Source organism: Xyrauchen texanus, chromosome 43, assembly GCF_025860055.1.
Source record: "Xyrauchen texanus isolate HMW12.3.18 chromosome 43, RBS_HiC_50CHRs, whole genome shotgun sequence".
In the NCBI taxonomy this organism is placed as follows: domain Eukaryota; kingdom Metazoa; phylum Chordata; class Actinopteri; order Cypriniformes; family Catostomidae; genus Xyrauchen; species Xyrauchen texanus.
The window spans coordinates 3,094,803-3,110,590 of record NC_068318.1 but is presented as its reverse complement, the minus strand read 5'-3'; the positions used below and the strand labels follow the sequence as shown (position 1 = coordinate 3,110,590).

Here is a 15,788-nt window from a genome sequence, read left to right as displayed (position 1 = left end):
AAGAGTGTTAATGAGGAAAAACAGACAAAAGAAATATAAGAGAGGCATATCATACTTTGGGCAGAAGTGTGAATAGCTTTTGCTACAGATGGCACATGAGTGAATGGGCACTTAAGAATATTTCAGTAGATTTGATTCCTTATGTAGACTAAATAAAAAATTAATTGCATGACATGTTCTTGTAAAATGCCTCTACGTGAACAATCGTATAGGTGTAGGTACATTTCCACCAGCTCTCGAATAACTCTGCACGCCGGTGTGTTCATGTGGACTGATTTTGACTGACTGAAGAATGTAAGCAGAGTTAACTGTCAGCCTTGTGGTAGATTGAGCTCTTGATTACACCTACTGATGACGTGGACCAATGGCAGTAAGGTGTTTAGCAGCCGGTCAGAGGTTTTCCTTAAAGTTTGCCCTGGCAAGCTTTTACAAATCACCGAAACTAACTCAAAAACAACTTCTTTTTGGACAGATTTTGTTCTAAATGTCTAGATGTCAAACCTGTTCGTTCTTTGATTTTTTTTTATTTCAGGCCTTTATTGCACATTTCTTGAGAGAAATGCATCTTTCTCCACAGGAAGTTGAAAAAATTGTGAAGATATGGGGTGGGCATGTTTTCTATAGTGCTGGCTCGAGTAAGGGCAGGAGAGTCATTACACTGATAAGTAAATATTCACAGTTCATTGCAAGGCAATGGCACCCCTCATTATATAATATTGGGAGGAGACTTTAATCTTTTGATGGACTCAGTCCTTGATTATAGTGAAGCAAATGTGTGCAAGCCCCCTAGAACAGCATTGAGGCTTTACAGTGTGTGTACAAATCTTGGTCTTACAGATATTTGGAGACTTTTGAACCCATCTGGGAAGGACTGTACATTGTATTCATCAGTCGATAAGATTTACTCTAGAATAAATTTTCTTTTTTTATATATATATATATATCTAAGTCCCTCATTTCATCAGTTACTGATTGCTTAATCAGAAACATTTTAGTCTCGGATTATGCCCTGGTGTGTGTTGAGGTGTTGCCACACATGGAGAAAAGGAAATCATATAGTTGCCGCTTTAATGTATTTCTTTTACAAAATCCTGATTTCTGTATAGGGGCACCTGGCAGGGTTGCCCTCTTTCCCCCTTATTGTTCTATCTGATATGTTGTTTTAAATGTGTGTTATTATTATTTTTAGATATAAATATATACATTATACATAATATATAATGTTTTTGTATGTGTATACACAGGCGTTGACCACAGGGATATTTGTTTTGGGTTAGGGTGGGGTGGGGTTGGGGGTTGGGAGGGGAAAGGGAATAATGGGGGTTAAAAGTAGATTCTCTGTGTACACTGTATGTTTTTATTTTTTATTTCAATTGTGAGAATCAATTTAAAGTGTTAATCAGAAAAAAGAACTGGCTATTAGGGATGCTCTATTTGTCCTACACAATTCATTAAATTGTTTTCAATAAATAAGCCTGTATTCACTAACATTGATTCAGTCAATGCCTGTCATGTTCTATATTTAATGTGCAATGATCCTAAAAGGCAAGCACTTCACAGATAAATGCCCCTTTTCAGTGGAATGTATTGTCGGATTTGGTTGTTGGAATAGATTAATTATTTTACAAGGGATACTTTTCTGAGGATTTCTTACTTTTTAGACTAGTCGATTCAAATATTTACATTGAAATGTCATTAAAATTAGTCATTCTGTTCATTCCTAATATATACAGTATAGACATGTATGTAATGGCATAAGGGAGTGTTTGTGAAACCTGTTTGAAAACAATAATTATATTTACACTGTAGCTTTAAACATCTGTATGCTGTCTTCATTTGTTCGAACATTTCTCTCATGTAGTTTTCAAAATGTACAAGGTTGACAGTAGTCATACTTTCTCTGTGGATTTATACATATCTGTCTTTATAATAAATATATTTCTGTTGTGTTTGTTAGAATGCAGCGAAACAGGCCGCTGCGGCCGCCACTCAAACTATAGCTGCTGCCCAAAACGCTGCTTCCTCCAACAAAAACCCTGCTGCCCAGCAACAACTTGTACAGAGCTGCAAGGTGGGTGCCATGGCAAAGGCCACTTCCTGTTTATTTGGGCTCAAAATTAGTTCAAATCATTTCGCAGATAGTTATATGAAAGTGTCAATAGTAAAAAAAGAATCAAATTTTACATAAGATGTTGTTGACACCTGGTGTTAAGAAGCAATAAATACAGGTGTAAACAGTGTCCAAAAGCACCACACACACAGGTAGTAGTCACAGCACATGTGATACATTGTTAATGCCAGGTTTAGAGACCCGCCCCTTGAAATCTGAACACAAGTGGTCATGAGCTGAATTTGTTTTGTGATGTGTCTTGTCTGACCACTTGTGATTGGATAGCCCAAAATGTTAATTACATTACTGATGCCTTTAATGCTTTATAAAGCAAATTTAGCCCTTTCAATCAAACAAATTTTATGAAGTTACAATAGTTTGTCAGTTACAGTGTTATTAGTGTTACATGCTAGATAATACAATAGCCTGGTTAAATACACAATTCTCAGTAAGTAGTTCTGTGTCCGAGCTCTTGATAAATCAACATGACACATTTGAGTTATGCTATTCGTTTGACAGATGGTGGCAGATCAGATCCCTCAGCTGGTTCAGGGTGTGAGGGGCAGTCAAGCTCAACCCGACAGTCCCAGTGCCCAGCTTGCTCTGATGGGAGCCAGTCAGAACTTCCTTCAGGTTCATTCATTGTTTACACCTTCAGCTAGAATTATAAAAAGCACAGATGTGCATCATATGAGCTCATCGTGTATATTTTGTTCAATGTCAGCCTGGAGCCAAAATGGTGACAGCAGCCAAAGCCACAGTTCCCACCATCAGTGACCAGGCATCCGCCATGCAGCTCAGTCAGTGTGCCAAAAACCTCGCCAATGCTCTGGCTGAACTTCGAACGGCTGCACATAAGGTACAGTCAGTGTGTTTCAGATCTCAGTTTTCCTCAGTGAAATTCTTGTGGTTGCTAACAGAGTTATATTATCTACCTCAACTGTACTGTGTTCCTTCTTCCCGTTCTCATCATGGGTTATTTGTTCTGTCTGTGTGTTTGTCAGGCTCAGGAGGCATGTGGTCCTCTGGAGATTGATAATGCTCTGACAGTGGTACGGGGGCTGGAGAGGGACATGCAAGAGACCAAAACTTCAGCCGCTGAGGGCAAACTCAAACCTCTGCCCGGAGAGACTGTGAGTTTGCCCACTCTATGCACATTATGATCAGAAATGAAGGGGGGCTCTTGACAAAAATGCCAATGAATTTGACCAAAATGCTCCTGTGGTTCAAAATACACTGGATTTTGTCCCCCCTCTGTTTAGGCCTAATGATACATATTATAATTTTTTAAAGTGTAAGTTGATGTCGATTGAATTTTAATGGGTAAAATGCAATACATTCTCAATCTAGTAATTCTTTTTAAGAATTTGAGTTAAATGATTGATAAAATTGAAGTCTTTGAAAGCATAGAAGACATACAAGGATGATACCTTGTATTTTGAATGCCTTAAAGGAATGTTCCATGCATGTTATGGTCAGTCAGTAGCATTTGTGGCATTATGTTGATTACCCAAAAAATTAATTTAGACTTGTCCCTTTTTTTGTTAATAAAAGCAAAAATCTGGGTTAAAGTGAGACACTTACAATGGAAGTGAATGGGGGTCCATTTTTCAACGTTAAAATACTCCAAAATTATTGATTCACATGTGTAGCCACAAGACATAAACGTGTGTTAACATGATTTTAGTGTGATTAAATCTCTTACTAACCTTTTCTGTGTTAAGTTATAGCCAATTATACAACTTTGTTAACATGATGATGTAATGTCAACAAACCCTAAAATGACTTTACAGCTCAAATAATACACAAGTTTTAACAGAAGAATTAATGTAAGTGATTTTATAAAATTATAAGCTTCACATTTCTGCCTTTTAAACCCTCCACAAATGCTGTTGATTGAGCTTAACTAGTAAAGCACTTGTTTACTTCATAACATTCTGTTTGTAAAGTTGATGGCAGAACATAATGTTTTGTGCTAATGTACAATCACTTGTTCAAACTCGATTAAGATCCAGTGCAATTCAGAACAGACTTAAAGTTCAATTTAAGTACATTTAAACTGTCAGCTTTATGTAAGGGGTAATGTGCAGTCAGCCAATCATTCTCGTTCCAAAAAAGCAAGACGCAGTGCAACAAATAGATCAGAGCACAGGTGTCTCTCTCGATACAATTTTAACAACTGAAGTTCTTTTTAACTCGACATGGTCAACAGTGGTAAAAGACATCCATCTGGTGCTTGTTTACTAAGAAAAACTATTTAAAAACATATCTGGTGCATGACACAGCACTAATTAAATGTTCTCAAAGTTACCTCTCAAATAAGTAGCCTTGTGTTTCAGTTGATTGTAGGTAATTATCCACATTATCCAGTGCTCTGTTTGTTCTCTGTTCTTAAGTGACCCGATCTTCTCTTCCTGAGTGAGAATCTGCTGCAAATAGACCTTATTTACAGCAGTGCCATCTGTCTCTTCAATGGGCTGTACTGCAGTTTAAAGTGTTTTTGGATCGTTCCGTGTACAAAACATTGATAAAATATCTGTCTAAGAACATTCAGTATACAAAGCAGTCCAGACAGCAAGAGTTGTGGCAAATCAGATGTGATCTAAGACTTTTGTACGGCTTTATACCATTCGTGCAATTAAAGAGACTATATGTCCATTCCTCACAGCCTCGTTGTCATGAGATGACGCTATCATGAATAAGGTCTATGATTCATTGAATGTGCGGTCTGAATGAAATGGACTGAATTGCAAATCTATTTAGTCCATTTTGTTAACTCATTTGAGCCAATTCACTGAAAAGTATCAACTTAAAATAATTAGTAATTTGCTAATCAGGCATCGCTAGTTCTAATTCTACACAGCCTATAGAAATACAAGACACACATCAAATGTTTCTCAGGTAAGTCGAGTATTCATGGTACGCACGGTGCACACAGCTGTACAGCTACAGGTGCCACTGTTCCATATAACCCTCACTTACTCACCTTTTGACATACAGTTTTAGTGAATTTTATTTCATGTTCATTTTAAAATGCTGAAAATGACACATTGTGAATGATAATCTACCAATGTTCCTACAGCTTGCATCATTGATTCCTGTAGTCCAGATTAAACAAGCTGAAGTTAAGATCTGTAGTCCCTTCCTATGACAGCATTAATGACAGTTGAATTGTGTGTGTGTGTGTAGCTGGAGAAGTGTTCTCAGGATTTGGGCTCCAGCACAAAAGCTGTCAGCTCTGCTATCGCTCAGCTCCTCAGTGAAGCTACACAAGGCAATGAGAATTATACAGGTAACTCACTAAACATCTACACAAGAACTACTTTTGTAATCAAAGGTTATATTCAAAAACACATCTGTTCTTATGTGGCATCTTTATAAAGCCAAAAGTATACTTTGGTTTTGATGTGAATGCTTAGCGTCTGCATACAATTGAACGCTAGCCTTTCAAAGTATACGACTGCTTTGACTATACTGGACTATTAGGAGTTTAGACCCATAAAGATGTCTTTATATTCCTTCAGACAGGAGTTCCACAAATGCAGGTGTCTCCTGACCTCCTATTGTTGTTTCTAAAGTTCTTCAGTTCTCCTGAAGTTTAGCTGCGATTACATCTTCTTTAGTGCTTCTTTGTGAAAGCAACAACTTAATTGTGAGTGTTCCCACCTTGTGGGCCCACTAATTAGTGCAAATAATTCCAGGATAGGATAGATAAAGGGGCTGTACACGTTCAGTGCTTGAGCACTCTGCTAATGACTTTAATAACACCGACTCTTTAAGCATGTGGCAGGGAATTAATATCATCACGGACTTAAAAGGGAATAAAAACTCCACCATAAACACCGCTGCTTCTCTCTCAGACAAGCTTAATGCTTTTTATGCTAGTTTCGAGGGAAATAACTCTGCACTTGTGGAGAGAGCTCTCATGGCCAAAGCTACAGAGGTTAGTTCACTCTCAGTCTCTGTAGCGGACGTAACCTGATCTTTCCGACGGGTGAATATCTGTAAAGCCTCAGGTCCAGACGCATTCCAGGCCACGTCATCAGAGCATGCGCGAACCAACTGGTTGGTGTTTTTACTGACATTTTCAACCTTCTCTATCCTTGTCTGTGGTCCCCACATACTTTAAAATATCCACCATTGTGCCTGTACCAAAGCAAACCAAAATCACTTTCTAGATCACTAAATCACTAAAAAGAGATTACATCTGCTCTGTGCTGCCTGTGTCACTGGACTCACTGTAGTTTGCTTAGCGCAACAACTGCTCCAAAGATGATGCCATTGCATCTACACTACACACTGCTCTCTCCCATCTGGAAAAAGTACCACATATGTGAGAATGCTGTTTGTAGACTACAGCTCAGCATTCAACACCATAGTGCCCCCCAAGCTTGATGTAAAACTCCAGGCTCTGGGCTTAAACAGTTCACTGTGCAGCTGGATCCTGGACTTCCTGTCAAGCAGATGCCAGGTGTTTAGAATGGGCAGCAACATCTCATCACTGACCCTCAACACTGGAGCCCCGAAGGGCTGTGTTCTCCTGTATTCCCTGTACACATGACTGTGTGGCAACACACAACTCCAATGCCATCAAGTTTGCTGATGATACGAAGTTGTAGGTCTGATCCCTGACAATGATGAAACAGCCTACAGAGAGGAGGTGCACACCCTGACACGCTGGTGTCAGGAGCACAACTTCTCCCTCAACGTCAGTAAGACCAAGGAGCTTGTGGTGACCTTCAAGAGAAAGGACAGAGAACACAGCCTCATCACCTTCAATGGAGCACCGGTGGAGAGAGTCAGCAGCTTCAAGTTCCTCGGTGTCCACATCACTGAAAAACTCACATGGTCCGTCCACACTGAGGCCGTTGTGAAGAAGGCACTCCAGCACCTCTTCTTCCTGAGACGGCTGAGGAAGTTTGGAATTAACCACCACATCCTCACACGGTTCTAAACCAGCACTGTAGAGAGCATCCTGACTGGCTGCATCACCGCCTGGTATGGCGACAGCACCGCCCTCAACCAGACACATCATCGGTGGTGAGCTTCCCTCCCTCCAGGACATCTATTCCAGGCTGTGTGTGAAAAAAGCTTGGAGGATAATCAGGGACTCCAGCCACCCGAGCCATGGGCTGCTCTCACTGCTACCATCAGGCAGGCGGTATCGCAGCATCAGGACCTCCAACAGCTGACCTCATGACAGCTTCTTCCCTTAGCTGATCAGACTTTTGAACTCTTGATCGCTCACGATACATATATCAGCACAGCACTTTATTAGCCCTAGACTGGTCCCATATTTTATACTTTACTTAATAACACACTGGCAACTGTCTATCAACCGACAGCTGAATGTCAACACAACATTTTATATTTATTTCCACTGATTACTTGGGTACAGTGTATTTTTATTGTGTACAGTCTTTTTGTTTTGTGGATACTGTATATTATTAGTGTAACAACACAATATACAATATAATATACTGTGTTATGTGTAAATCTGTGTTAAATTGTAAACTGTGTTGTGTAAATCAGATGTTTATTGTAATTGTCATACTGCTATGTTGCTTGGAACCGCACCCAAGTCTTTCACCCGCTGTTGCACTTGTGTATATGGTTGAGTGACAATAGATTTGATTTGATGACAACATTTGCATCATGCGTCCTGTACACAGATGCCTAGTGTTCACGTCTGACCGAAGTATACATTACGTTAATTGTAATAACCCTTACAAAGAAATCTAAACTTGCCGCAAATTTTTCACAGATCATTTTCACATGCAAATGTTTGCCAGAAGTTTGCAGCTCTTCATCAGTAGTGGTGAACCTCCGGCATACCTTTGGCAATAATGCACTATTTGCTGCAAATTTGCCGCAAAGCTCATTTGCATGTGAAAGTGATCTGTGGCGAATTAGCAGTGAACTCTCAATTTTTGTAAGGGAAGTGTTATACAGCACCCTCTGCGGGAGGTACGTTATATGCATCTGTCACTGTTGTGACAAATGCTGTCAAACAAATACAAATGGAATGGAAAAAACAAACAAATTGGAAAACAATTCCAGAGATTTAAACCCCACTGTGTATGGGGTGGTGTGGCAGAGTGGTTACAATCATGGCTGGTAACCAAAAACTCATTGCTTCCTCATTTTCTTACTATGAGCACCCTCAATATCTCCTAATATCTGTTTTGTGTGTTTGTTGTGCAGGTATGGCTGCCCGTGATGTGGCTCAGGCTCTTCGTTCACTGGCTTCAGCTGCTCGTGGAGTGGCAGCCTCCACTGAAGACCCTCAGGCCCGTAACGCCATGCTGGACTGCACCAGTGACGTCATGGACAAATCTGCCAGCCTCATTGAGGAAACCAAGAGAGCCATCGCCAAACCAGGAGACCCCGACAGCCAGCAAAGACTCGCTCAGGTTTAGTATAATAGCTCAAAAGAGGAAGAAGCCTCCATTTTCATTGCTGACAGGAGATCTGCTCCTCTGTAGCGTGAAGTGGTTGTTAATTTGAAAAGAAAATTGCTTGTTGTGTGTCTTTTGATTAGTATCAGTGTCTCTTAAACACTCTGCTGATGACTGGAGTGTGTGTGTATGTGTGTTTCAGGTAGCTAAGGCAGTGTCTCAGGCACTCAATCGCTCTGTCAACTGTCTACCGGGTCAGAGAGATGTTGATAACGCCATCAGAACTGTTGGAGAAGCCAGCAAGAAACTGCTGTCTGATAAAGTGAGTCCCTCTTTTACAGTGTCATGAAATAAAATGACAAATACCGTCCTATACCTGCTGTTCTTTGACAAACAGCACAGTTGTATGATCATTTAACAGTGCCCGCCCGCTTTTTCAGCCATCTCCTTCATTTCTTCCATAGGAAATTCATGAAGTACTTCAGATAAGGAATTAAAGTAGTTCATAAGCCATGAACCAAACTAACCAGCTCCAAGTAAATCACAACAAAACAGAAAAAGTAAAAAAAAAGTGAGGCAAAATAAAGGTTTGAAAATTGGACATAAAGACAAAGTACTGTGTACTTGCCATCTTTCATGAGGGAATTAAATACAATACCATTAAGCATCGTAAATGACACCGTTACGTCATTCACAGCGCCATTGGAGTTGACATTCGCTGCAGATCTCTCTTGATTCTCATTGTTTTCTGCGCATCACTGATTAATGGATATTTCTCAGCTGGATCATATACTGAAGTGTAGTTCTAAATTCCACATATTACAATATTTTAAGCTGAGATAATGGCTTAAAAAGAAGCATATACCACCGATTAACAAGTATTATGTAGGAGCTAGGTCTTTCTTTAAAGGTTTATCAGACATAGTTAAAAATCAATTCCCCTATGGAGAAAAGGAATTGGATTTGTTGTGCTCTTTTCTTGTCCAAATAGACAATAAAGAATTGGCCCCAAAATAATTTTGAGAATCTTCTTTTCAGCGCTGCTCGGCACTGCACTGCTTCTGTTTGGCACCTTACACAGTGATGAGAATATGTGCATTTGGGACAGTGAAGGCTTGTTTCAGAGAACTATGTGAATTAAATGACATGAATGCCCATCACAGCGACAGAGAGCTGTACAGATAAATGGTTATTAGAGAAACAGTTTATATTTACAAACTGTTCTGGAGTGCTTGAGTTTTAAGTGTTAGTTAGTGTTTTTAGTGTATTACAGTAACTGTTGCTATTATCCCTCTGATCTTCATGTGTCTTCAGTTCCCGGCGAATGGGAAGAGTTTTCAGCAAGCTCAGGTGAATCTGAACGAGGCTGCAGCTGGTCTGAACCAGTCAGCCAATGAGCTAGTGCAGTCATCACGCGGCACCACGCAGGATCTGGCCAAAGCCTCTGGAAAGTTTGGCCAAGACTTCAATCACTTCCTACAGGCCGGTGTAGACATGGCTGGGCAGTCCCAGGTACAGAAGCACCCATTAATAATTTGGCAAGACTTTACATTTTACAAATCTGCAGTTTTTCAGTTGGACAATGTTCTGGTAGAGTAATTCGACAGTTCATGGGTTGATAAGTGGATATGTGAATGATTTCTCCTCTCATCTCTTCTTGTAGTCTAAGGAGGACCAGACTCAAGTGGTCACCAATCTGAAGACCATCTCCATGTCCTCTAGCAAACTTCTACTGGCTGCTAAAGTTCTGTCCACAGACCCCAACTCACCCAACCTGAAAAACCAGCTCGCCGCCGCTGCTCGGTCAGAATTCTGCCATCCGTCTCTCGTCTTTCAATCATTCCTTTTTTCAACCTTTGCTAAGACCCACCCCCATTTAGTTACCGTAGCTAACTTGGCCAAATGTACTGTCGCTTGTTCAGTCATTGGCAAGCATGGAGAGCGAAATCTGTGTTTTACCTCAGTTGTTTTTAAATAAATAGCCTTTAGATGAACACTGCATCATGTTTTGTCACCATTATGGAAGATGTACATTCCAAAATTAAAATTAAGCCAAGAAATAGTGAAATATCAGTTTCACTAGACTATGCCATTTGGCATAAACAAAGTGCCTGAAACATAGTTTCCTGAATGGGTCTATTTATTCGATAATGACTGTACATCGCTTATTAAACATGCTTATTACATGGTTAGCGCAGATTGACACGGGAGGCATGAAATTAGCACAGCTATGTAGGAAGTTGCTTGCCTGACAAAACAGTCAATTATACAGATCAGCAGCCATTGAACTAAAGAAATAGTTTACCCAAAAATATAAATTCTCTCATCATTTACTCACCCTCATGCCATCCAAGATGTGTATGACTTTCTTTATTCTGCTGAACACAAATGAAGATTTTTAAAAGCGCATCTCAGCTCTGTAGGTCCATACAATGCAAGTGAATGGTGACCAGCACTCTGATGCCCCAAAAATCAGATAAAGGCAGTATAAAACTAATCCATAAGCCTCCAGTATTCTAATCGCCATCTTCTGAAGCCATCCAGTTGGTTTTGAATGAGAACAGACCACAATAGATGCACCTTTTTCACCGTGCATCTTGCCATTGCAGTCTTTTGACAGGATCATGATTTCTAGCTCAGTTACACTTCCTAGTGCTTGACGCTTATATATGGCACTGTAGGAAGTGTAATCAAGCTTGAAATCATGATCGCCAAGGAGACTACTGTCAAGGTGTACAGTAAAAAAGGAGTTGCATTTTGATCTGTTCTCTCAGGGTGAGTAAATGAGAGAATTTTCATTTTTGGGGAACTATCCCTTTAAATATTTGACCACAGAATGCCGTGATCAGATTCAAATAATTTTGTGTAAATATAGAAAAACATAATAAGGCGCCTTTCCATCATTGGGCCTTATGTTGGAAAAGAACCTAAAGAGTGAAGATAAGTGCGCTCTTTTCCAGAACCTAGTGAGCTGTCAGGTGTGATGTGTTTGTCAGGTTAGTGTAACAGACATTATACACACAGCTTTTCTACTGACATACATTACATAAGTGGGATGCTTGCTTAGAAACACATTTGTGTCGGAATGAGCACTATTATGTAACGGACAACTACAGTACCTGTGTGTATCACTGCTGCTCTCTCAGGCGTGTGGGATTTCTTGGCTATACTTAGGAGACAAATTAGTCGCAGGAAGTGAGCAAAATATGACACTTGAAAAAACGTATTCAATTAAATAAATTTATGTCTATTTGTTTGTTTTTATTCTAAAAATGTATAGAGTTATCTTTTATGTTATATAGCCAAGTAAGTGTGTGTGTGTGTGTGTGTGTGTGTGTGTGTGTGTGTGTGTGTGTGTGTGTGTGTGTGTGTGTGTGAGAGGGAGATATGAAACATGGGCAGTTAATGGCTATTCACAGCTCATGTTCCTAAACTCCCATCACTCCAAGAGAGAGAGCGTAAGAGAACTAGTGCGTGTCAGTGTGTGGGACCACACGTGGGTGGATTGTTTCTCACGGCTTCTCTCACTCACACTGTTTCTATCCTCATCTTATCTCTCTTTCTCTCAGTGCGGTGACGGACAGTATTAATCAGCTGATCAGCATGTGTACTCAGCAGGCTCCAGGACAGAAGGAGTGTGATAACGCTCTGCGCGAGCTCGAGGTGCCACTACTCTCTCTTCACTTTATCTTTCTCATGTTCATTCTCTGTGTTCGTCAGTTTGTGTGAGTGACTCGCTGTTGTGTACTGCACTCATCTTATGCCAAACACTGATCTGTGCTTTTGTTGTGCCTTGACTTGTTCCTATTATATAATTTACAAGAAATGATTTTGCTTTTGGAAATATTTGCTTGTATGCAGTAACATATTTGAACACGCATTATGTGAATCCTGTTACGTTTTCTTGGTTATTGTAAACAACGTGAATAGAAGCTCATAAAACTTGAGTGGATTATTGATTATTGCTTTTATAAAATGACAACAACAACAGTATGATAAAAGACAGCAATGTTCAATAAACAGTTACATTTAGCATTTTCTGCCAAGTAGTATAGTTTATTCATTGTTGGAGTGGCAACGTAGCATCTTAGCAATTTGAGTTTTAATCGAGAATGTGTTGTCAACAACTACGAACATGACTCCTCAAATCAGAATTTATTTTCGGAATTAAACGTTATTTTATTTATTTTTACATTTTTGTTTTTTTGCGCCCTTGTGTAAGAATTCGTGTAATTATGAGATGACAACTTGGAGATTTTACTTGAAGTTGTTCACGTCCTCGGACCTCAAATTATTTGTTTGTTTGGCAACACTCATAACACCATAACTTAAATGTGCAGCTTATAAATATTAAAGAAAATATTTAATCACTACATTCATTCATTATACGTTTTTGTACAATGTTTAAGAAGAACAACAACAACAAAAAACGCTTCCAAGTAACTATAATAAAATTGTGTATTAAACAGAAACATAACCATATACAGTAAATAGTAAATATAATGTAAACTACTATTAACTGTTGAGGCCGCTGCCATTTTGGTTCTGTTTGATGTCACTACAGTGAAGTGGGAGCTTTTATAAAATTCAGTGTTTAGAACTTAATTACGAGTCATTACTAATTTTGTTACTACGAGTTCTATGAAGATGCGAATCTGTAATTTTGACCATTCTGACATGATGTGAACGCATCATTGGAAATGTCGGCAAATCTATACTTGTGTTTTCATTACAGTGTTTGTAAGACAACAGTGAAAACATTGATATTCCTAAAGCATTCTGGTACGGTTTGCTCTGAAATTTTGATCTCAAGAATTACACATCAGCAAATAATTCCGCTCAAACCGTGTGCTGACTGTTGCGTGCAGCTGACAGAAAACAAGACGCGTACTGACATGCTGTCATGACAGTGGCATTTAGCATTTTATATTCACAGAAGTCTAAAACCTAAAACGTTTAACACATTTTTTATTTTTTTTTTGCTTTAAGTTCAGCACATCCTTTTTGTTTTATATATATATATATATATATATATATATATATATATATATATATATTTGTGTGTGTGTGTGTGTGTGTGTGTGTGTGTGTGTGTGTGTGTGTGTGTGTGTTTGCATGCATAGACGGTTGGAGGAATGCTGGAGAACCCTACAGAAGCCGTCAATGATCTGGGATACTTTGACTGTATTGACAGCGTGATGGAGAACTCAAAGGTAATTCACTTTAAGATTTTATTGCCAATCAATCCATCATACAGCATTTAGTTTTTATGTTTGTGTGTTAATTGTTTAGGTTGTGTGTTTTTTTTGCAGGTTTTAGGTGAGGCCATGGCTGGGATTTCACACAATGCCAAGAACAGTAACTTACCGGAGTTTGGAGACTCCGTGAGTTCAGCGTCTAAAGCGCTGTGTGGCCTCACTGAGGCAGCCGCTCAGGTAAAAACAGTCTTTTCACTGAACTGAGTCTAATGAGACTGTGTCTAATTAAATTCTCCAGTGTCCCGATGCATCATATAGTTACTGGAGTGCATCAAATGAACACATACACACTTTTTTTTTTTTTTTTTTACTTTAGGAAATGTTCTCCTTATGCTCTCTTTAGTCCTGTTCAGACACAGTTAGTTTTTAATTATCTGTTATTTACAGTATTCATGTACTGATTTGGACAGGATAAAAAAAATGGGTGACAACAGGTGCCTATTGTCTGGATGTGGGCATGATATACATCATGTGCTCTGGATTTGTGCATCAGGAAACCTATTGAAATAAATAAGACTAATATATATATATATTATATATTTCACATATATATTCACATTATGCACATAATAAAAGGAAGTAATTAAGGTAAGGATAATACCTGATAATGCTGCATTCAATTGAGTGGCCCTTCTGAACAGTCCATGATTGGACAATCCTTATTGATTCAAAGGAATAGGTTACCCAAAAATGAAAAATCTCATTTATTCACCCTCATGCCTTCCCAGATGTTTATGACTTTCTTTCTTTTGCAGAACACAAATGAATATTTTGAGAAGAAGTTCCATACAATGCAAGTGAATGGGTACCAACATTTTGAGGTTCCAAAAGCTCATAAAAAGCACCTTTTTTTTACTATAAATGTCCACTTTCACTTTCACATTCTTCTTCTTTTGTTTTTGACTATTCACATTCTTCTTGCATATTGCCACCTACACGGCAGGGAGGAGAATTTATAGTTAAAAAGGACTTGAATGTTAATCTGTTTCTCACCCACACCTATCATATCACTTCAGAAGATATGGATTAAAACACTGGGGTTTTATGGATTAGTTTTATGCTGCCTTTTATGTGCTTTTTGGAGCTACAATTTACTTGCATTGTATGGACTAAAAGAGTTGAAATATTCTTCTAAAACCCATTGTTTGTGTTCTGCTGAAGGAAGAAAGTCATACACATCGGGGACATTACATCTTACATGATGAGAGAATTTTCATTTTTGGGTGAACTATCCCTTTAATTTTCTTTTTAAACTAGATTGGATGCCAGCAGTGCTTGAACCTCCACCTGTTATTTTGGAAATTGCAAATATAAAATATCTCACTTTACGGAAGGTTTAAGGCATTTGAGAAAAATGGAAAAAAGCATGTATGATATACTGTAGTATCTCAGTTTTACATTACTTTTGACTAGTTTGGATATGTGAGGCATTCACAATCACACCATGCACAGTTATTTTCAATTAGGTTCACACTTTAATCATATTGTCTTCTTAGACTCAACATTGTATTACATTAAAATATAATAAAGTATTAGGCTTCGGGCATATCCCTACTGATCAGAATCAGAGACACTGAACTTCATTGGACCTGAACTCATGTTCTTATTATTTCAAACATGTTCACTGAGTGCTCTGTTGATGTGTCACTCATAGGGGGCGTATCTGGTGGCCGTGTCTGACCCAAACAGTCATGCTGGGCAGAAGGGTCTTGTGGACCCCTCTCAGTTTGCCAGAGCCAAACAGTCGATCCAGATGGCCTGTCAGAACCTCGTCGACCCGGCCTGCACCCAGTCCCAGGTAACAGCTCCAGTCACACCTGGGGTGAAGACCAGGGTGTAGTTTACTTGTTTAGAAAAGGCACTTTTATATTTTACAATAGCCGATGTCTATGTGATGTTAACAATTCAATTGTAGCAATCGAGATATACAAATATACACCAAAAAAACTTTTCCACAAAATATTAATAAAAACAATATTTACAAAAAATTCTATATATATTTGAAAATAAAATTGTTTACTA

General features: G+C 38.9%; 1 protein-coding gene across 1 annotated transcript in view; it reads left to right on the top strand.

Moving 5' to 3' along the window:
* The window catches only part of tln1 (talin 1), a 132,411-nt gene that overhangs the window by 69,702 nt on the left and 46,921 nt on the right, over positions 1–15,788 (top strand). The window contains exons 22-34 of the mRNA XM_052116262.1: positions 1,958–2,071; positions 2,630–2,743; positions 2,835–2,969; positions 3,115–3,243; positions 5,300–5,402; positions 8,315–8,523; positions 8,711–8,830; positions 9,823–10,020; positions 10,172–10,311; positions 12,078–12,171; positions 13,632–13,721; positions 13,821–13,943; positions 15,421–15,564. Coding sequence (XP_051972222.1) covers positions 1,958–2,071; positions 2,630–2,743; positions 2,835–2,969; positions 3,115–3,243; positions 5,300–5,402; positions 8,315–8,523; positions 8,711–8,830; positions 9,823–10,020; positions 10,172–10,311; positions 12,078–12,171; positions 13,632–13,721; positions 13,821–13,943; positions 15,421–15,564 — 1,713 coding nt within the window. The remainder of the gene's footprint in view (positions 1–1,957; positions 2,072–2,629; positions 2,744–2,834; positions 2,970–3,114; positions 3,244–5,299; positions 5,403–8,314; positions 8,524–8,710; positions 8,831–9,822; positions 10,021–10,171; positions 10,312–12,077; positions 12,172–13,631; positions 13,722–13,820; positions 13,944–15,420; positions 15,565–15,788) is intronic.